The sequence below is a fragment of the Anopheles moucheti genome, chromosome 3, assembly GCF_943734755.1.
Source record: "Anopheles moucheti chromosome 3, idAnoMoucSN_F20_07, whole genome shotgun sequence".
Taxonomy (NCBI): Eukaryota; Metazoa; Arthropoda; class Insecta; order Diptera; family Culicidae; genus Anopheles; species Anopheles moucheti.
In genome coordinates, this window is record NC_069141.1 from 74,236,590 (window position 1) to 74,258,563 (window position 21,974).

The 21,974-nt window shown below is 42.2% G+C and overlaps 2 protein-coding genes across 2 annotated transcripts in view; one reads left to right on the forward strand and one right to left on the reverse strand.

Annotated features, from left to right (window-relative positions):
• LOC128301958 (E3 ubiquitin-protein ligase LRSAM1-like) overlaps window positions 1-21,974 on the reverse strand; it is a 93,290-nt gene that overhangs the window by 63,047 nt on the left and 8,269 nt on the right. The window lies entirely within an intron of this gene.
• Window positions 1,306-21,299, forward strand: LOC128301957 (mucin-17). Its single transcript, XM_053038642.1, has 10 exons — window positions 1,306-1,510; window positions 3,415-3,555; window positions 3,950-4,092; window positions 10,114-10,251; window positions 10,395-10,518; window positions 13,092-16,321; window positions 19,485-19,829; window positions 19,898-20,044; window positions 20,114-20,198; window positions 20,278-21,299. The coding sequence occupies exons 1-10, from the start codon at window positions 1,333-1,335 to the stop codon at window positions 20,343-20,345; spliced, it is 4,599 nt and encodes a 1,532-aa protein (XP_052894602.1). The 5' UTR covers window positions 1,306-1,332; the 3' UTR covers window positions 20,346-21,299.

Consider the following 21,974-nt stretch of genomic DNA (forward strand, 5'->3'; position numbering starts at 1 on the left):
ATCCCGCGTCAAACTAGAGCACGCTCACGGTACGGAAATAGAAATATTTGCATATTACCCACCGAATGGGATATTGTAAACGAAAGGCGACGAACGCAATCCGCGAACCTTGTGCGCGTTTAAGGTGAATGGAGGCAATTACGGAACATTACGTTACAGATACAGTGGAATACAACATTTTCGATAATTTTCGATAGTCGTTGTGAAGTTTGTTGCGATTTTGTCTATACGCCAGCGTCCCCCCCTCTATCGGCAGTTTTTCGCTCGGAAAGCAAAAGATAAAACACATATGCATAAAATATCTCCAACTATAAATAGGTGCTCACGGTCCAAAAATATAGCGATGTAACCTCAGCAGCGTTGAAATTTTGACTTGACTTTGAACGTCTGAGTAACACATGCCGGTGTGGTGCCGGAAAAAAAAGAATACGCGACAGATGCGCGAACGGTTTCGAACGGATTTCGACCACAACAAACTCCCCCAAGCGTTAGTGTGTACGTTAAGATCGAAGATCGAATCCATTCCGCAAAACCGTTCGCCGACGATTGTGTCGAATGCGAGTGACCGTTGGTGATCGAGTAGTGCAAACGAACGGAGGAAAACGATCGGTGCGAAAGTTAAACACGAAAAAATTTATCCCACAAACGAGTGAGAAGCGAAGTAGAATAAAGTGAGCAGTAAAGAAATAATTATCGTCCGACCCCAATTGTGTTGCGTTACCCCTTCCCAAGTGTCGTTCTATTTAGATTAACGAAAGCGAAAATAATCATCTCCTTGACGAGAGACTGAGATCATAATCCGCTTCTCCATTCTATTTTTATCAAAAGGTTCATTAATGCTGCACGAAGAAGTGAATAAGTGTGTTATAAGCGAGTCGAGTGCGTGTTTAGTTTAGTGCGAAAAATTGGTCATTTTGTGGTCAAGTGGAAAAAAGGGCAAATTAAAGCGGTGAAAATACAAAAGTCAATCAACGCGATACATGTGATTGTGAGTGTGTGTGTATGTGTGCGGAAAATTTCCCAAAGATCGAAGAAAAGTCCACATCCGATCGGTCAGCGTGTGGGTGCATTGCAGTGCGTTTGTTGCAGCGCAGGAAAATAAGGAACGCACACCGCACCAGCGAGTGTTACGTAAGAAGGTGTCAAACGTCAAACGGCCATCTCGCCGCCCCACAAACCATCTCTTCCAAGACGGGTGTTGTCCATTCAGAAAGCAACAGCAAACGGTGCGCGGTTTGGGTGAGCTATTTGAGTGATTCTTTCTACCGTGACGTCACGTGCGGCCGCCCCCGCCTCCCCGTGACCGTTCGAGTTGAGTGAGACGGCTTTACAATGGCCACGGCTACCGGGCATCGGATGGAGTCGAACACCGGGATGGGACCGCGCAAGACCATGATCATCATGGTGACGGTCGTCGGGTGCGTCGCCATACTGTGGCCCAAGGTTTTCTACCCCATGATGGTTGGCAATGGCCAGAACAAAAATGTCATCAAGGACCATCGAGGAGCCGGTAAGTTCCCTAAACCGTTAACACACTGTACACCTTCGTGTTGAGGAGATGAAGGCAGCAACATAAATCTTGCCGTGGGTAACGATCGATCACTATCTATTTTCAAGTATAAATATTATACTATTATACTCAAGTATAAATATTTCTATTTGCTTTTAGTAATTTATTTGTAAAATAACGAGATTGAAAAAGAATTCTTTATTACTCATAGCGATATTATTGATATTTTAATCCACGTCACATATTTGATTATATTTAATCACAAATATTTGTTTTAATTGTCATCGTAATGTCGTCGTCGACTGTCGTAATGAAATGTGTATTTAATGGCTATAAAAAATCTAAATTAAAAATGTATTACTGGGAAAAATATTGAGTTTAAATACATTAAACAAAAAATTTAAAAATTACTTCAAACAATCGCTTGTATATTTAATACAAATATAAGTACTAACTATTCAAACTAAGCATATACTTAAGAAGTAACTATTTAAGTATGTACATAACAATTAGGGTAAGAAGAAAAAATAAAATCATACATTCGCTAATGACAGCTATTAAAACTCTTGAATCAATGAAGGCGTGTATACACGATACACCATCTTTTTAATTATTTTACAAGAAATTAATTCATTTATAAATCGTTTTACAATTATTTATACCCACACGAAAAAGTATTCGTTCAGTAGTGCTAGGAAGAGACATTCTTGGCCGATGGAATAGTCTAAATCGTTAAGAATTAATAAAAATCACTAGCTCGACGTGGGTTGTTTACAAGCTTAGGACTACAATGGCCTGACTAACATCATATGATGTAATTTTGTTCATATATGGATGCAACCACATGTCCCGACAAGAAACGATCATGTAATTTCTTAACGTACAAAAATTATTTTAAATCAAATTAGTAGCTGGTGTTTTTTTCACGTTTACCCCAACGAAATCTGATCTCAATTATAATAATCACGATCGATTAAGGAATTGCCTTGCAAAATGTACATTGAAATCCTAATGTACAGTGTGTCAAGAACTTATCGTCCCAAAATGAAAAATCCACTCATGATTTAAATTAATCAATGGAGACTCCATTCATTCTATTTACCAATACAACAACTAGTATACTTGCATGTACTAAGCAGATACTTAAGTATTATTTTTGTACTTATGGATACCCCCAAGGCATATAAAGTGATAAACTGCTTATCTAATTAGCCGTACTACAACAATTTGACACAGGAAATGGTATTTGTTTGCAGGAAAGCCAGTATTTTGTTTACTATCGAGAAAACAAAAAGGAAATGTATTTTTTCTGCTTAAGAACAACAATTAAATATTGAGTAGAACACAACACGACAAGCATTCAACGAAATAAAAATTTTCAAATATCAAACAAAGAAACGACCGGTAAAGATTTAATAAAATTAAATATTACAACTATTGCATAATCGTTCACACAAAAGTAAATCTCATCATAAAATCGTACGGATGAAATGAAAACATTGTACAGGGAAAAGTTTATATGACCGCACTGTGCACCCTTACGTGTTTTGTCGATAATGATTACATTCAACCGATCAGTAGTGGCTCGTTCGGTGCATGTGCTACACCACAAAGCTGCTACTTCAGTTCCAGCACAAGAAGCTCATCCGCTGCCTTAACGGAGCAATTACTCAACGAAAGTGATAGTGTAAAGAGCTTTTTACCCGTTCAACCCGGCAAATGGAGAGCTATTACACAGCAATAAAATAACACCTGCATCCGACGCATTATCAAATTTCTTACCAATCGACCCCGCACCTCCCCTCCCTCTCGGAGCCGTTTGTACAGAGGACGATAATTGGCAGCTTTCATCGATTTCATGCAGATATATTTCATACTCTGTTCCAATCTGTGTGTGCACCCAGGTTGTTGCGGCGTAGTCTTGGACCAGGAAACGTTCGCCAACGCATCGATCAGCTATGCCGCCAGTCAGCAGCAGCAGCAACAGCAGCAGGAACAGAATCTATTCCGCAAGCGAAACTTTGCACCTTACGTCGACATTGATAGTAGGTTTTTGTCTTTCTTTTTTTGCAATGCAACGTCGTAAAACAATCGCTTCTTCTAATGCAAAGTGTGGCGAAATAACAACCTCCAACTAACCTCCGTATAATGTCACCTTAACCAGAGTGTGCCATCGTTTGATTAACGCACATTCCCGGAAACGGGGTAAACTTTATCGCAATCGTAATGTGATGCCCCTCGTTGACACGGTTCGTTTGGCTGCGGAAGGATCGTGTTCGGGTGTGCCCGCGTAACAAAAGCTTTCAGTTACAAAATGGTGTGCCCGAGTGCTGTGCATGCGTGTGTGTGCGCCGGTGGCCTGCGGCGCCATGTCTCGGCTATGCTACTGTTTCACGCATTCTGTGTCACATCACTTCATCAGTCGTGTTGCACTTGCAGGTATACGACAGGAACGACCACCTCATTTGCGGCCAGAAGCGATGCATCCTGCTATGCGCGAACGTGGTCGAGCGATCCCCCAATCCGGCTCCATACACGGCGGAGAACGTCCCCAGTCCGCTCCCAGAATAGTGGAAGGCAGGGTAAGTACTTAGGATGCTAAATTAATCCACACAAATCGTAATGCACTTATTGCTTCACAGAATTACAAAATAATGTTGGAAGGTTGTTGGGTTAAGTAGGAAATATCCAATGTAGAATATAGATTAATTGATCTTCAACGCATTTAATTAAGAGCACCTCATTTTATAGGGAGGGTTTGAAGCACCTCTCCTAATAACAATCCTTCACTAGCTTTAGTAAAAAAATATTCACTAATAAGAAATGCACAAAAGTACCCAATTTTACCAATTTTCCATACAATAAGTAATCAGTTATCCAATTATGATGTAAACAAATGCATCCAAACACATTCTTCCAAACATTTTATTTCGTTGCAACGCAGAAATGCTAAATGGCGTGACAGAAATGCCTCCTGCACACGTTGCATCCAATTAGGAAGATCCTCTCGAGTTGAACGCTATTTTTGAAGCTTTCAAATGTCATCGCTAATTACGCATTCGGCGCTGTGCTCATTCATGCCGACCGTGCCCCAGGCGGGCATTTTAAAAACGACTTTGCCCTGCGGCTTAAAGGTGCACACAACCATCTGCGACAAATGGAATACAATGCAAGCACACTGCTATTTAAACTGATTCGAAATGATATGCATATTAAGTAAATACTGAATGATTTAGGGCAAGTGTTTAGTTAAGTGGTTTTTGGGATGTATAGTCGGAATTTTTGACGTAATGTTTAAATATTTATGAATTTTTAAAGCCACTTTTCAACCCTATTAGGCCGTTGAATAAACTAAATGCATATCAAAATAGTAGCTGTTGCACACTTCCGGATTTTGTCAGTAAAATTTTAAACAGCCTCGATTACGATGAGAGACGTTCAAAATTTATTACTGGACTCTTACTGGTATGCAATAGCAACAGGGCGCGATCCTCGAAATGCAACCCTTTTCATCCCCACTGACGGTGGCGCCCTCTTTCGTCATTCGTTCTGAACTCCCATCCTCTAAAATGGGCAGGTTGTTTCAAAAGCTTTGACAGTAGCGATATACTACAATTGGAAATGTACCACTGCGAACAATCAAAATATTGGGACAAAAATTGATCAATTTGAAAAATTTGTTAGGTGCATATTACACCAGCTTGTTGTTAGATTCCGTTTTGACGGTCTAAATATCTGAATTTCTAAAAATAAATTAAATATTGTGCCATTTTGTTTTTAAATTTAGAAACAACCGTTCCTCATTAGATTCAAAGTACCAATAAACAATAGTCGACCTCACATTGAAAGACCACATCGTAAAATGTACATGACATTAAACAAACGTTTTCAATACACGCGCACATGTGGAGTGTAACTTGCAGTAACACACAGTTAAGGCGCCAGTCGATTTATCTTAAGCGCCCACAGATGCTGGTGTCTAGTACAACTAATCGAACTACACAAAACGCGAACAACCACGGGAACAACGTACACGCGTTGCGTCGTACCAGACAGATTAACAGTGCGTACGTAGAGGCGGCATCGGTTCTATTAATATCGCCAGCAAGCTGACTGGCACCGACGGATCATAGTTCGAACGCCAAGACCACACTTGACTGTGACCTTCAACATTGTGCTCTCAATCATTCCTCTGGTTCGATGGTGCAATTATGCAACCTGAAAGCCGGAGGCGAACAGATGCGCTTCAGCTGCTAAAATGTTGTTTTGGTCGTAGAATTTTCTTGATGTCGATTAGAGCTACACAGGGAATTTATATAGGGGAGGCGTAATAATGCCTTTGTATGCCTATAACTACATTTACAATAAATTGTATACTACTAATACTGATATACTACTGCATTATACCTATTAGCGCACTCGGTGGCTTAGCGGTAGTGGTGCAAGTTGTCAAATGACAAGATCGGAACCAAATCTAGGAACCTATCCTCGGAATGTAGAAAACTACTACAGCATTACTACTACTACTACTACTACTACTACTACTACTACTGCTACAGTTACTATTGCCATTTAAGTGGATAAAAGATGTAAAATCCGTATCGGATTGTTGAATCTACTTAGACTAAGAGGAAACAAATATAGACATGAGAATATACTGTCCAACTGACAGTTCTATTAATGTCAATTGGATAAGATATACAGGTATCAAAAATATTTCTTATTACTCAGAAATTTGACTTAATAAACACCCATTAAAATAAATGGAGTTCATAAGCATTAACATGTCGTGCAGTTCACAATTAAAACCTTGGCTATTTGACATCTTCGTTTTGGACATTAATTTGTCAAATCGCAACTGTCATTTCCAAGTAGCACGGATCATACGGATCAAAAACTGCTCACATTAGGATCAACGATATCGCCAACAAACGACAATTTAATTATACTATAAATTACATTTTCTCCATGGCCAATTGATTAAGATACTGGTGCGGTAAACTGATAATTTGTAGCCAAAATTAATGGTGCATTGAATATGGGTTTCATAAGGTGCTGATTAAAATATTTCGTTTGATGTAACTGCTGGCAGCAGAAAATTGTTTACTCATTATAATTAATGAGTTAATAAAGTTGAGCGTTTTTATTTTCCATTACAATAAACATATACTATTTGAACGTTATATCATAAGCATCTTTAAAACCAAGTAATGGATCTCAATCTTATTTTAGTTTTAAAAAGCCTTTTAACTAGCTCTTCAGCAGTTAGTGTTTTGTTGTGTTCAGTAGTCTCTTGTTAGGAACTTAAACTCATTTGTCTATTCGCTATTCGCTTTAAATATTCACTTTCACCATAGTTGCGAATTTATGTAAAGAAAAAGATGACAATCGGCACAGATTATATTTAAAGATACCCAAATGGACTCGCGCCAATGGCAACAAGCGACGAACATACCGGCAGACAACACGGTACGCAAAATTGATTCAGATGCTTTACGCGGTGTCGCGTATGTCGCCCGCCGAACCAGCCCAGCCCACCAACGGTCGTGGCGCGTGGAGTGTACGGATATTCGGCAAAAGGAAATGATCAAAATTTCACCCACCGGCAGCGTAACGATCGGGGCCGGCCGTACCGAGGCGCTGTGAATTTTCGATTTCATTTTCCACCATGCGCACCTTCCAAAGCCAGGCTTTTCGGGGGGCGTCCATTCACCTTTCTCTTTGGCAACTCTGCCGGAACGCATGGCCCAATGAAATTGGGTTAGAAAAGACTAAAATGTGTCTGTGTATGTACTTTCCTTCTGTCCAATATTCCCCAAAATCCGTTTAAAGCTAATCTTGCGACAGCCATAAAAAACGATCGCTACGTACGATAAGTGAAACATTGTCGTTGGTGAAACACATATCTCTCTCCCTAACCTGTAGTAACTTCATTAGCACGTGGTGACTAATATAAGTGCATCGCTGATAATTGGGTTGGTCGATAATAGGGGTAGCAATAAAAAGAAAACGACCGCAACCGGGGGCTGGGGTTGATCAACAATGGTGCAGCAAATCAATGCAATGCAGTGCTTCACTCGATCGATTGGAAACACCGATCGGTACACGTGCGTATGGTATGGGATGCGTTTTTTTTTTTATGAAAGTGGTGCCGAAAACGAAACTGAATTAAAATGAGAGTAGATTGTCGATGTTTTTTTTTTGTCGATTATTTTCCAATCGGGCTCTCTACGGGCTTCCGGAGGCGGAAGAAATTGCCTGCAACGGGATAGGGGAGGAAAATAAATATATTGGAAAAACGACAACGGCAAAGAGAGAGCCATGAGCCAGAGGCGAATAGCTACCATTCGTCGCTGCATGCCAATGACCGATCTCCGGTGCAGCGCCATGGAAACGACTGAATTCAGCACGCTTTTCCACCTTCGATCTCCGTTAGAGGGGTTTTGTGGCTTTCATGGTTTGAAAGCATCGTCGTTCAAATAACAATTGACAATTATAATAATTATTTATTAGCAATCAATCGTGAAACCGCGATTTTGCCAGCGGAGAAGTGCAACAATATAGCTGGACACATTTTTGTTGTGGTCCTATTTATTTCCTTACATTTGCAATCTATTTTTTATTTTAATTGTTCGTTTAATTTTTATTTTACATTTCTTCATTTTAAAATGAAAACTTAATGGTCCGTATTCTCAATGGGTTAACCACCATCAGAAGCATGAAGATAAGTTGCACATTAAAATCGCGCCGTATAACATATTTTTAGTCATCTTTACGATCCCACACCACCGTAATGTAATTTATAGCACACAAAAAAACTGGAAGCTAAAGCGTACGTGTGTGTGTAAATCAAACGTGAAGAAAAATACATTTATCATCGACTGGGGATGGGGTGGGCGATCGTTCGCCCGATCGTGCCCGTACCGACTTTCGATCGGTTCCGAACAACCGTTCGCCAGATGGCTTTCGTTCCCTCCGTTTGTTGTACCGGTCGGCCTCCGAGTGCCGGCCTGCCATCGGTACTGCCCACCCTTTCATCCAACCCCCCCGAATGCCCGCACAAACTCGAGCGCAAAAGGAAAACTGCACCGGTAGAGAGCGGAGCAAAGCAAACAAGCAACCAACCCCGGAAAACTATCACGTCAATTGTGCGCGATCTTTTCCCGGTGACGGTACGCAGTTACTCCGCCGCACGGAGTGAAAATCAGAAGCATTGGCTAGCAAACCGCAACCGTGTGAAGTGTGCGAGAGTTGGTGGTTGTGTGTCTGTCAACAAGCAACAAATTATTGTGCTACCACCCCCGGGGTAGCTGGTGCCGAAGTTGTGCCGAAATAGTTGGCAAGACGGATCGAAATTGGACGTAGTATCGTAGATTTGTGCGGACAAGAGCCGGAAGACTCTACAATTTCGATCGGATACAGTAAGTCTTCTGTTAGATTGAGTTTGTTTTTTGAGTGAAAAATAGAAGAGCGGGACACAAATTTCCCTTTGGATGTGCAGATACCGAAGATGAATGATCGACCCTAGGAGATCGAGTTGTATGTGTTATTTTTCGCGCTATGTGGTTTCCTTTTTACAAGCGTTCCACGCGCAAGGTGCAGTCTTGCATGGATGTAAACTGGATGTACTATCGTGTAAATTATGGTGTTTACAAAATGTTTACAATACGGCTTTAATTCGTAGGAAGTGAATTCATTCATCTAAAGTGCGGTTGAGCAGTGTTGAACGAAGCGTATGAGTGTTGTGCTTAATGAATCTTTTACGAAGAGTTATTCATATGAATTTTAAAAAAAGAGTGATTAAAATCGTTAATTGATTCAATCTCAAATTCAATCTCAGATGATTCATAAATCTCGAAGAAAAAAAGCCATAATTTTCCGCCATTATTAATTTCCACGTCCTGACTCGAACACGTAATGGCCAGTCATTCACGGTATCAGTACCGCCACCAAACGCCTCTTACTTGTGGTACCAAAATGGTGAAGCTCATTGAAGCTAAAAAGATAAAAATGTGTAAAACCATGAACCTTTGAAGATTCATAAAACTTTCTTTGCCTTTTGTGACACTCAAGAGCTCTTAGACCTGTTATTTTTAAGCATTGTTTCAGTTAACCGTAGCTGGATAGTGGGTTTTGTGTATGAAAGTACAACCCGGATGGAATTCGGTGTCGATCCTATAGCATGTAGATCACCGTAGCTACCAACTTTAAACCCTGAAGAATCTCTGGAGAGTCATAAAATTCTACAAATCCTTGAATCATCAGTTCAATCTAAGAGCCTCAGAATCTTTAAAGGGATTTAAAGACGTACTCACATTCTTGAATCTGAATCTGATACAATATCCAGGATATCTGAGAGTGTTGGACTTGGAGTCTTGAGAAGTTGGACTTCTAGTCGATGTCATTCCAAAAACAATTTAGTAAAAAGACTTTCCAAATATTAATTGAGTGGATTCTAGTTCTTTCCAATCGATCTATAAAACTGCACCCTACAACCTTCCCTCGCTTAGTATGTAACCTACGTAAAACAGTACATCCCACACCTTTGCACAACTCGCACATAACCGCATTCTATGTCTGTTGTTTCTTTCTTCCTTTCGCAGCCCGGTCCCATACCTGGTATGCGCCCACCTATGGGAGCTGGATCACATCAAGCAACAAAATCAGCCAACTCAATGGGTTTCATAATGCCACTCTATACCATCGGTATAGTTTCATTCTTCATCTACACCATCATGAAAGTAAGCACGCGTTTGCGTCACTGAGAAGTGTTGCCAGTAAAGGCAGCAAGCGATCTTCAACGATTCTTGTGGTGGAACTTCCGACCTGTGTTGCTAATTCCCACATTCTTTGCCCTCTTCCACAACCACACATATCCGTATAGCTAATCTTCAAGAAGTCACCGGCTACGCCGTACGCGGAGGTGAAGCCGGATCCGGCGTTCCGCAACGAAGTGTTTACCACGGAGCAATACATTAAGCGACCGGACGACGGTACGACGAAACTAGGTAAGTTTGGTACCGATCTTTACCACATTCCCGTTGACTCCGTGGCTCATTGCCCATCATGTTCCACCACCGTAAACGCACACACACACGTATCGTTGCCCCACGTAGAGGGCGGGGGACTTTTGGTCCCCGGGGGACCAACCCGACCACCACTGTCCGGTCCTCCTCTTACATATGTTTAACCATCATCATCATCATCATCATCATGATCATTCATCTTCACCTCCAAATAGCACTACTCTTCGACTCTTCTTCACTCTGCTGCTTGGTGCAAAATCTATTCTTCCGTCCGCGTTCAGTCCCCTCTCTGCCTGTTTTCCATATCGTTTCCATACTCCATCTACGCTTTCCCCGTTGTGCGAAATGTTGCGGTTCGATTGCAAAATCACAGCGCAGCAGCACCAGTTCCAGCAGTTCCGACCGGTTGGATGGTTGTTGCGTTTTGTTTGACCGACCGAAGCCCGGGGGGATGGAAATGTGGGAAAAATTAGGTTTTTGACCCGTAGTTTGTGTTTTTCATTTTCCGAACACACCATACGCCAACCGTAACCGTCTCTTTCTCATCTCTTTCTCATCTCGCGTTGTTATTGCTGGAAAATTCTTAACATCGGATGTTTTTTTCCCCCTACTACCTTTACACGCTCGCATAGCCTGGAAAGATCATAGCGCAAGTAAGATCGGTAATTCACATTTTTTAGTAAAAATACACACAACCACACAGACATACACACACACACACATACGTATCTTCCTCTTCACTATCTGCAACCTTCAGTTGTATGCAACCACGTGGAGGTGCCGCACGTGGTGGCAAGCGATATGTTGGAATTTTGTCTTAGTACAACAGCACAACACACACCACCTGCAACCTGTCTCTCACTCATTTTTCTCGGCACTTGCTATATTAGGAAGAACACTTTTTGTTTTTTGTCTTATGCTTTTCATCGTACCGTCATGGTCCTCTGTAATTCGTAGGATGCAAATTATCTACAAATATGTCCTTTTTACTTCTCTTAACCTCGCACTGCCCGGACGAGCGTTAAATACGAACGATCGCTGTTTTTGGTAGTGTCTCTCTCTCTCTCTCAAAGCTTCCATTCGTGGGTCAAGATGTCATTGGGTGCATTTTTAGCGTGTGTTATTAATTCGTCCTCTAGCAGCATCTCTACTTGTAAAAGCTCACACACTATGCAAAGCTCAAACAAAAAAGTAACGTAAGAGTACCCCTTTTATTCGCCATGTTGTTTGTGTTGTGTTTTTTTCCTTATTCTTCGTGCCTTAATCGTGATCATTATTATGAGTTCGAACTCGAAAAAATAAAACATGTTAAAACTCCCAAACTGATAGAAAAATTAAACACACCAATATTCGGTCCATTACTAATCGTACCCCAAAGGTTTTTTTTTCTTGGATGGATTTTTGCGCTCTGCGCTTCTGCGCACGGGTGTTCCAGTCCGTTAATTCCACGCGAACCATTTAATGCTAACGATTTCCCACACCGAGACACCGTGAGTGTGTGTGTGTATTTGTGCGTGTTTTTTTTTTAGTTGTTGTTGGTTTTGTATGTGTGTGCGAATGTTGTGACTATACCACTCTCTTCCAAATGCTTGCTAATTGGTAATTTAATTGCATCAACCAAAAAAAAAAAAAATACGAACTACCCCACCCGTAAAGTAGATCGATTTTAGTGCCAAGTTTATAAAAACTGTTTTTGTGCTACAGTACACCTTACTGTGGGAAGAAATGTTAGGCCCCAAGGTTACGGCCGGGTGTGCTTCCGCGTGCAAGCAGCGCTGATTTTTATTGCGAATTTAATTATTTGCACTTTATTGTTTGTGTGTGTGTGGGTGGGTGATGATTGGAGTGAAGATCTGCAGTGGCAGGAATTGCATGGATTGCGTTGGTGCCTCTCCCATGGTAATGATTGGCGATAGTAGTAGCTTTATTGGATGCTTTTTTTTGGTATTTGACCCGATCGTCAGCACCGACGGCAAACCGCACTGAAGAAGGCACTAACTAAGATTTGATTGTACGCGGGGTTTGGCGGTTTAAAAATTTGGCGTTTAATTAGCGCCAGCCGGGTGGCAAACTGGCCAAACAGTTAGTTGAACTATTTGCAACTACATCTCAACAACGTTTGTGGTGTTGTTAATTTTTGTGAAAGGTACAATCACTTCCCAAAACCCATCTAGTGTGCCTTGCTGCGCTTGGTGGCAGATCCCTCTCCCAATTAGTTTCGAAAGTACGCCCCGTTACGCCTCATTGGACCGGTGGAGTGCGTGTCCGATTCTCCCGTTTGCCGAGTGCATTCCGTTGGTTTGGCTTTGGCCAACATTTTTCGCCCACATTTCGCGGGCACAACGGGTTTTTGGTTGGATGCGGTAGCCCCGGGAGAGCTTGCAATTACTTCTACTACTACCCTCTATAAGATGCAGTTCGAATAGTATCGAGCCCTGTCGTGAGCGCGGTTGTGATGTTTTGTTGTTACTATTATTATGACTTGTGTATCCCTTCCTTTTTTTTTGTTTGTTTGTTTTTGTGTTTGCTATTTTTGTTTATCATTTTATTTTTAGACCAATCACATGTAACGGCAGCCGCCACGAACGGTGAGCTCATTGTTCCGGTTGCCGTTTCGTCGGTCGGTAGCGCAGTTATCTCGGCCGAACCTGCTTCCGTGCAGTCAGAACTGTCGATTGACTACGAGCAGCTGTCCAAGCAGAAGGAATTTACAAAGCCCGACGAAAGCATTGCTGTCGAACAAACCCCACTGGACCACGAACCCGCGGTGCAGGGTGAAAGAATTGAATCGACTGAAGCCGTGCCTGAGGAACGGGCAGAGGTCTTCTTTAGCGCACAGCAACCGGCACACGATCCCACTACCGAAAAGGTAGTCGATGGAATCGTTGTGCAGAAGGTTGTTGCTGTTGAAGAGTTTGCCGCGCTGCCCTCTCAGTCTACGTTGGAAGATGTTGAGGAATCAAAGATCCAGGAAGACAGTGTGCTTAAAGTCGTTAATGGAGTGACGACAAGTGACGACATTATTGACTTGTCAGAACATCACGAGAATGAGCAGGTGCATGATGAAGTTGACGTTATTGAGCCCGTAATCGAAGAAGTAATGCTAGTCCAACAAACATCAATGCAAACTGCAGCTATTGCACTCAGTAAGGAAGAGCCCACGATCACGCCAGAACCGATTGATGAACCGGACGTAGCTCAACCGATGAAACATGTTGCAGAACCAACACCAGTTGATGAAGTGGCAAATCTCGCAACCAAGGAAAATGGTCTGTACGAAACGCTAACGGAAGAATTGAAGGATGAGATACAGGAGCGTACACCAATGCTCGAGGAGTTAAGCGAGAAGAGTGATGTGTTGGATGTACCATCGTCTAATGAACCCGTACACGAACCACAGATTCTTGAAGAAAGTGCTGCCGAATCACCATCAGGTCAAGCGGAACATGTAATGTCTGAAAGTAGCAAACCGATCGAATCCGTTGAATCAATTGTGAAGGAAGAATTGTTCGATGTCACCTATACGAAACTAGAGATCGAACCCATTCAGACTTCAGTGGTTCAGGACGTTGAAACTGAACTTGTAAGCACTATTGGCGAAATAACTAAGGAAACCCAAGAAACTATATCCGAGGACATTCCTCGAAACGACGCAGTCCCTGCAGAAAGCGAACTGAAACAAATTTCTGATGATACTATGACCACTGGTGTGCTGAACCTGGCTGCTGGTACCTCGGATTTGGTTCATAAAACGGTGGAAGATATTACCCTCACGGCGGAACAATTGGTGCAAGAAGTGCTGGAACACGCAGAGGAACTTGCGAAACAGCAAGATCAATACCCCGAGTTGCCCGAATACGATCCCGCAACTCAGAAGCTCGTCGATGGTATGGTTGTGGAGCGCTTCGATCATCCAGAAGTGAAGCAAACGGAAATTGCTGAGGCGATTCTGTCACACGAACCTTCTGAGGAGCAAGATGCTGTTACCCAAGAGTCGACAGTGGATGAAATGGAGCTTGCAGCCGCTGTTGAGCAAACATTGCTTGAGGAAGACGCGGGAGAAATGGATTCAATTAGTGAAGACACATCACTGAGCGTAGCATCGGTAATTGAGCAGCAACCTGCAGCAAAAGAATCAGGAGAAGCTAATACCGTGCCAGATGTGGTACATGCGACGGATGAGACCACCGATAGTACTTCTGGTGTTGGGACGTCGGTTGAAACTAAGAGCCATTCAGTCAATGAAACGGAAGCCGTTCAAGATCCAGTCGATGTCACCGAGACAGAAAACAATGTGGATGTAGCTGCAGTTGAAAATACCGAGACGGATGCAGTGATCGAGCAACAGCCTGTACCAAAGCTAGCGGAAGAACAGGGCACACTTTCGGAAGCTCTCATTACGACAGAACTCTTGACCAGTTGCACTTCAAGCGAACCCGTGTTTATCGAACTAAACGATCAGCCGACGGTGGAAGCCGAAACCGTGCTGGAGGAAACAAACAAGGTTGACGGGGCGGGAAACCGATCTGGTGCAGCTGCAGCTGATCGCAGCGATAGCAAGAGCGTTTCCATCGAAGAAGTACATGACGAGGCGGCCATAGTCGATGAAGTGGAAGGCAAGGTAATTGAGGAGCATATCATACCCATAAGCATCGAAAAAGCTAGCACGTCCGATACGATGACCATCACAGAGGTCACCGGTGACGAGGCGATCGTTGAATCGCCGAACGCTTCAAAGACGGCCAGTAACTTGCCTAGTCCCTCGATCACGGCTGTCCCTGTGATGGATACAATCGAGGAAAGGCAGGAATCGGTTGAGCTAAGCCATGAGAAGCTGCGCGATCATCCAAAGCAGCCCGAAATTTCGCTCACCACGCTGGAGCACGTTACTAAGGAAGCTTTGGTCGAACGCACGCTAAACGAAGCTGCTGCTGTTGTGAATGAAATCGAATCCATCGTTGATCATATCATTACCGAAAAGCTTATTCACAGTGGAGCAACCGATGGTGCAGCGGCAACGAACGGTTTGCAAGAATCATCTCCCCAAGAACCCCCACGATTGGCCGCTTCCGCTGCACTGATCGTAGAAGCGATCGAGTCCAAGTCATCCGGTGTGCACAGCATGGTTTCTAGTAGAGATAGCACTCAGAACATGCAGACCATTACCGTCACTAATGGGCTTACTACTAACCCGGACGAAACGATTGGCGATACTAATACACCCGCTTCCGGCGATTCCCTGCCGACCGTTTCACCATCATTCGCATCCGCACCGACACCATCATCTGATGCATTTCCCGTTCCCGAACCATCGGTGGTGCTGAGCCGCCCGGAAGTCGTTCCAAACGCATCCACTATTGCCAGTGTCAGTGAGACACATAGTATCAATTTTGTCGCAGATGAGCAGCAGCGGTCCAACGTAACAGCTGGACGGGATGTCGTTGACAACGGCATGCAAGGCATTGAGCAGCGCGTCGCAGCCGCCGATCAGCCGAATGCAGCTACTACAACAATTGGCCAAGTACCGACCAGTGTCAGCAACGTTACTAATCCCAAATTTCTCACCTTGAATCTAGCTAACTATAGCACTAGCGACAGTAGTGGTAACAATAGCAAAAGCTCGTCCTTGTCGATAGCTAATCTCTCACAGTCGGGCGCTTCGTCGGCTGGCGGTGACAGTGCCGACCAGCTGATGGAACTCGAACTGTTGCGTAAGAAATTGGACGAAACGGAACGCGCTATGACTAAAATAATCGCCAATATGGGCAACATACCAAAGGGCCAGGTTAGCTAATTTGATACCTTCTTTGTTCTTCTTAGTTATTAAACACAGTTTTGTTTGTCTGTTGTTATACTTCATATCATTTGGTTTTTGTTGTCACACTATTTCATGCTGCTTAGTTTTGGTTTCATCCTGATTACATTCTCCGTCAGCTCCGATGTAAGGTTGGGTGAGCTGGTTGGTGCGCATATTACGGATCAGTCGTTTATTGAACAGTTTAACTTTAATTCCTTCCCAATATTTCAACGGTGTCTAGAATTATTGCAAATATTACTCAATTAACTAATCTACAACTAAAGAAAAGCTACGATAAGATTTTTACATTTGAATTCATTTTTCGTCTATAAAAACTCTTTTAAGATTCGTTTGCTAATCACCTCATAACGGTTGATCCGTTTCTGGTGTGTGTGGTGGTTCTTCTGTCGGATGTAACGAAGAACTTTCTGGAGCTTCTGTCTCATGTGGTGAAGTCAGCCCTGGTTCGTCTGTCTCCATTGTATGTGATGACTCTTCTGTCGGATGTAACGAAGAACTGCCTGGAGCTTCTGTATCATGTGGCGTAGTCAGCTCTGGATCATCCGTCTCCGTTGTATGTGATGGTTCTTCTGTCGGATGTAACGAAGTACTTTCCACAGCTTCTGTCTCATGTGGTGCAGTCAGCTCTGGTTCGTCTGTCTCCGTTATAGGTGATGGTTCTTCTGTCGGATGTAACGAAGAACTGCCTGGAGTTTTTGTCTCAGGTGATGCAGGTATCTCTGGATCATCCGTCTCCGTTATAGGTGATGGTTCTTCTGTCGGATGTAACGAAGTACTTTCCGGAGCATCTGTCGCAGGTGGTAAAGTCACCTCAGGATCATCCGTCTCGGTTGTATGTGATGGCCCTTCCTGCGAAACCACTGAAGTACGTGTATCCTCTGTTGTTTGATGTTCCGTATAATCACTACTACCCGTAACAGGTAGACTGGTTTGCACAAAAGCCGACACGTAATGCACTAAACTTTTCGTTTGCGTATAATTATCCACAAAATTAACAGAATTCAGCAAATATCCCTTGTCTTTATAATGCGTCCTATTGGACGGAAACGAATTCACCCATATCACTTGATAAACCAACAGAAGTAAGCACAGTTTAAGATACACTGCCATGATGAATGAAGCTGTTCACGCGAAAATGATCGATGGCATGATATTAGCACCTCACTTAAATACTGTCTCGGCTTAACATGCAATCAATCTGAGGTGAAAACACGTGAGATTGAAATGGATTACTTGCCGCCGCACGTGTCATTAAATTGAAAAACTGTTGATAGAAAAACGGGGAAAGGATTACGGAGCCACTCAGTGTGTGTGGAGTACCCCGGAACGAAATCATTAAACGACTGATCAAGAACAAAACCCGCTCATCCAGCCGCTTGATAAGCTCATGCGCCATATGTTTCATTGAAGCACGTATTACGCTACACATGATACGCTACCGTTTCGATGGATGCGAAACAGTTGACGTTGGAAATGGGCACTGAATGGTAGCATGGATTGCGATGCAAACATGCATAAAGGGCATATTCGAGATAGTTTGCTTTCTGTTTTCCTTTTTTGCTATACGAAATGCAGAACATGGCTCGTTAGTTATAGTTTGCTGATGTTTGCCATCCACTAGAAGGCTGTAATGGTTTTCTTTATTAGATGCCGTCCGTTTCCTTTTCTTGTTTTGTTCTGTTTGCAATACTTAAATGCAGGCAACCATCCTTTACACCGGTTGATTTGTACCATCCGAACGCTAAACTAATTGATATGAACTATCTTTCATTTCACGTTTTCTGCGCCAATCGTCTGGAATTCTCAATAATGTTCCAAATAAAAACTCCATCGCCAACTAAATGCGCTACCACATACATACACATTTTGATCCTTATTTTTGTCACCATTCACAAATTAATTGAAAAAACAAACAAACAACTAAACACGTACCCATAAAATGTTTCACCAAAACTGTCCTACGCGTCAATGAGTGATTGAAATGATACACCCATGCAACACTTATTATACCATTATCACAAAAATCAATCAAACAAACAAACAAACACGCATACCCGGCATACGTGTACGTTTTTTTCTCTCTACGCAAATCTCTCCGCAATCCTTAATTAACAGTCGTCACGGCTATTCAAGGTCTAATTACCGCAGCAGACGAACAGTTGCTGAAGATAGATAACATTAAAAAACAAGCGATGAACAACAGAAGCAAGGTTAGAGCACTATTTCTTTGTATACGTGTATTTTGTTGCTGCATTTAATACGAAATGTTTTTTTTTCATATTTTACCCTTTTGTTTTCCTTCCCCTACATATACTAGCTCCGTTCGATTTGCGTTTGCGCTGAAGCGATAATGTGACACACGATTTAATCGTAGTAGCCTACCAAAAAAACATTACCGCCTCCCCCCGATATAGCCTCCTGTCTATTGCCACTTCGAATTGATTAGAAAGAAGACACAACAAACGAACAAAAAAAACATTAACATTAACATAAGATGACATCTTAAAAGATAGAACCAATATGATAAGAAGCGACACTAGACACTCCATTTGTTCTGGACACAGATATGTTGTTGGCATAAACGACGTTTCATATCCCATTGGCCCATAATATTCAGGAGGCTCCGCTAGGGGGTTGTGTTTGCCGACAGATATATCTAACACGAAACAAAACACAATACAAAAAAAGAATTACCCACACCCCCCAGAAAGCACAACATTTTCACAAAATGAGTGATTTGTCTTGTTGTTACCACTACTCCAAATTTCAGCATAACATTCACTATATCTATCCTACTATTTGCCTTATTGTTTTGGAGCTTATATTTCCGTTTTATTATGTATTTTTTTTATTAAACGCCTTTTAAAAGTGCCTTTTGTTTTCCAAAATTTTTCCTCTAACATTACCGTTTCTGGTATTGCGATTTTGGATTTTCGTTTCAACGTTGATCGCTGCTAGATAACATTACTGTGTTTTGCTTTTCCTTTTTTTACCTCTCTGACGCCCCCCCCCTCTTTGCGTTATGCGTGCGTAAGAGTGTTAATACGTACTAAAATAATATTGTTTCTACTCTTGACTGATCGATTCATCGGTGCTGCTCGTTCGTCCCCGCTGTCCACCTCCTCGGTAGGAAACAAACGTGAACGCGGATGAATCCGTAACGGAGGAAAAAGAAACAGCGGCAGCAGCAGAAGTGAGCGCTGCGGCGGAAGATCATGCAAAGGTATCGAATGGACACGCGATCAAACCAGCGGAAAGCGCTACCGATAATGAATCATCCGAAAGGGAAACGTCCGGTGGTGAATCTTCCAGCGCGCATAGCACGCCGGAGAAGAAACCGAAAAAGCGCGACACCAGCACGGAACGTGGTACGGTGAAGGTGATGGCAATGGAGGTGACGGCACAGCGCGAAAATGGAAAGCGGCTCAGTCGGCCATCGACACCACTGCTGCCGATGGGTGGACACTCCGATGCGGTAAGCAAATTGTTGCACCATTGTGTCGTCGGACGGTATTCAACCACGTGGCGCCTTTATGTTTGTAGGCAAACGCACCGACCGAAGAGCAGGAAACACGATCGATCGTTCTGGATGGACGGTTACCGCACGATTCGAAGATCCTGGTGTCCGATGCTGAAACGGCGGTGGAAAAACTCGAACCGGACAACTCCGAGGAGGAGGATGACGCACCCGTAAGTTGCAAACCCGGAAGACTTGGAGAATTTAATCGTTTAACCATTTCCCTCATGATTGTTTTCCAGGTGATATTGAGTGGCAAAATGACACTGTCCTTGATCAACATGGATTTCATCGAGAAGGATGCAACCGGTACTGTTGCAGTTGGTGGTAAGAACTCACTGAAACTGTTTACTGTAGCACAACAAATACTAACCAAAATGTCTATCTGCGCTTACGCACTTTGCAGAAATTGTAACGGAACTACACAAGCCGCAAGAAGAACTTACGACAACGTCGTCCAAGGATACCGAATAGGCGAGCGTTTCGTTCGAGAAACTGCAAAAGTATAACGTATAACATATAAGTATATTTTTCTATTGCCGGACACTCAATAAACTTCACCAACTGTTACACATTACTTGGGCAAAGCGTCTAAGCGTCTAACAGTAATGAGCCCAAAGTCAATAAAGCTAACTTTAAAAGCACACTTTTTAAAAACTCGTCTCGAGATTAGCGCAATGTTGCTCAAACACGTTTCTGTTTTGGATTCTAACCGGACGTAAGACTATACACAGATGCCAAATTAAAAGAGAGATGGAAAGATGGATAAAATGCTCAAACGCACGTAAACCGTTGCTATAGTAAACGTTCATTCGGGAGCCAGCCAGGTAGTAGCCGCTAAAGGTATATTTAAGCAAACTTACAGGATTTCTACAGTTTGATAAGTTACCTTTACATCCAGGGATGAGTTTTCTAGCAAGCATTCAGTTGTTGGTTAGATTATGATATTTCATTATATTTATACAATGCTCGTATATACTCGTCGTATGCATGATGTTTCGGTAATTCGATAATTCTTCACGTTTATGTTTGTTGTCTTGCTTCGGTTATTCGTCCAACAGCGTACCAGAAAAGAATGATTTTGTAATCCCAAAGTTCGACTGAATGGAATAGATGCTGGCAAAAAGCATATTTATTGCTTACATAGTTTAGTTCATCCATAACCCCCATTTCATCCATAACGATCATAACGATAGCAAATGGTAGAGAGTGTAGAACTGTAGAGACATAATCAAGCTATACAGGAGCATTATATCATTCTAGTATGTTCTGTTTCAATGAATGGACGATGAGCGAGCCTCTGGTCTCTGTTTACTGCATGTCCATTGTCCAGATTATGCTGCGTTAGCAAGAAATATAACATTTGAATGTATGGATTTATTATGAACGCAACCGCAATAAAATGATTTAAAATAAATGCAAATAGTAAACACGAAACGGTTTTAGCTGGTTTTAGCCTTTCTAGCACGAGGAGTCGCTAAAAAATCCGAAAAGCAAGGAAGTAAAACGGATTACAGTCGATACTCGAGATACGTGGATAAGGAAAAATCGCGTATCTCGAGTTTCCTCTAAAGCAACGTTTATATATCGTGTTAAGGGATCGAATATTTATTTCCACGTTACAAAAACCCCTTTCAAAATTGCATTTAATATTCAATGTTTCAATATTTCAATATTTATGCGTTTATTTCAAGAATGACAGTGAAATGCTATAAAAATATTTTGTTTCATAATAATTAAATGCAACGTAATTTTTAAAATATGCAATTTAAAATTGGATTCTGCATACAAAACTCTGTAAAAGGTCAATTTTTTTAAATCGGCGTATGTCGGGAATCGCGTAACTCGGGAATTGACTGTACATTTGAAAAGTAACGCTCCGTAACGCTTCTATATCGGAGTTTTTCCATCGCGAACATTTAATTGACAAAAATTGTAATAATCATGGAGATGATTTTTTCCCCATAACCTAAATCATCTTTAGATGTTTCAGTAAATAAATACATGTATAGCAAAAAAAACATAAATAAGAGATAACTAATAAACTTTCGATAAAAAATTGGGTTGCATAAAGGTTTCTCTTCGATTGACAGCATCATAAAG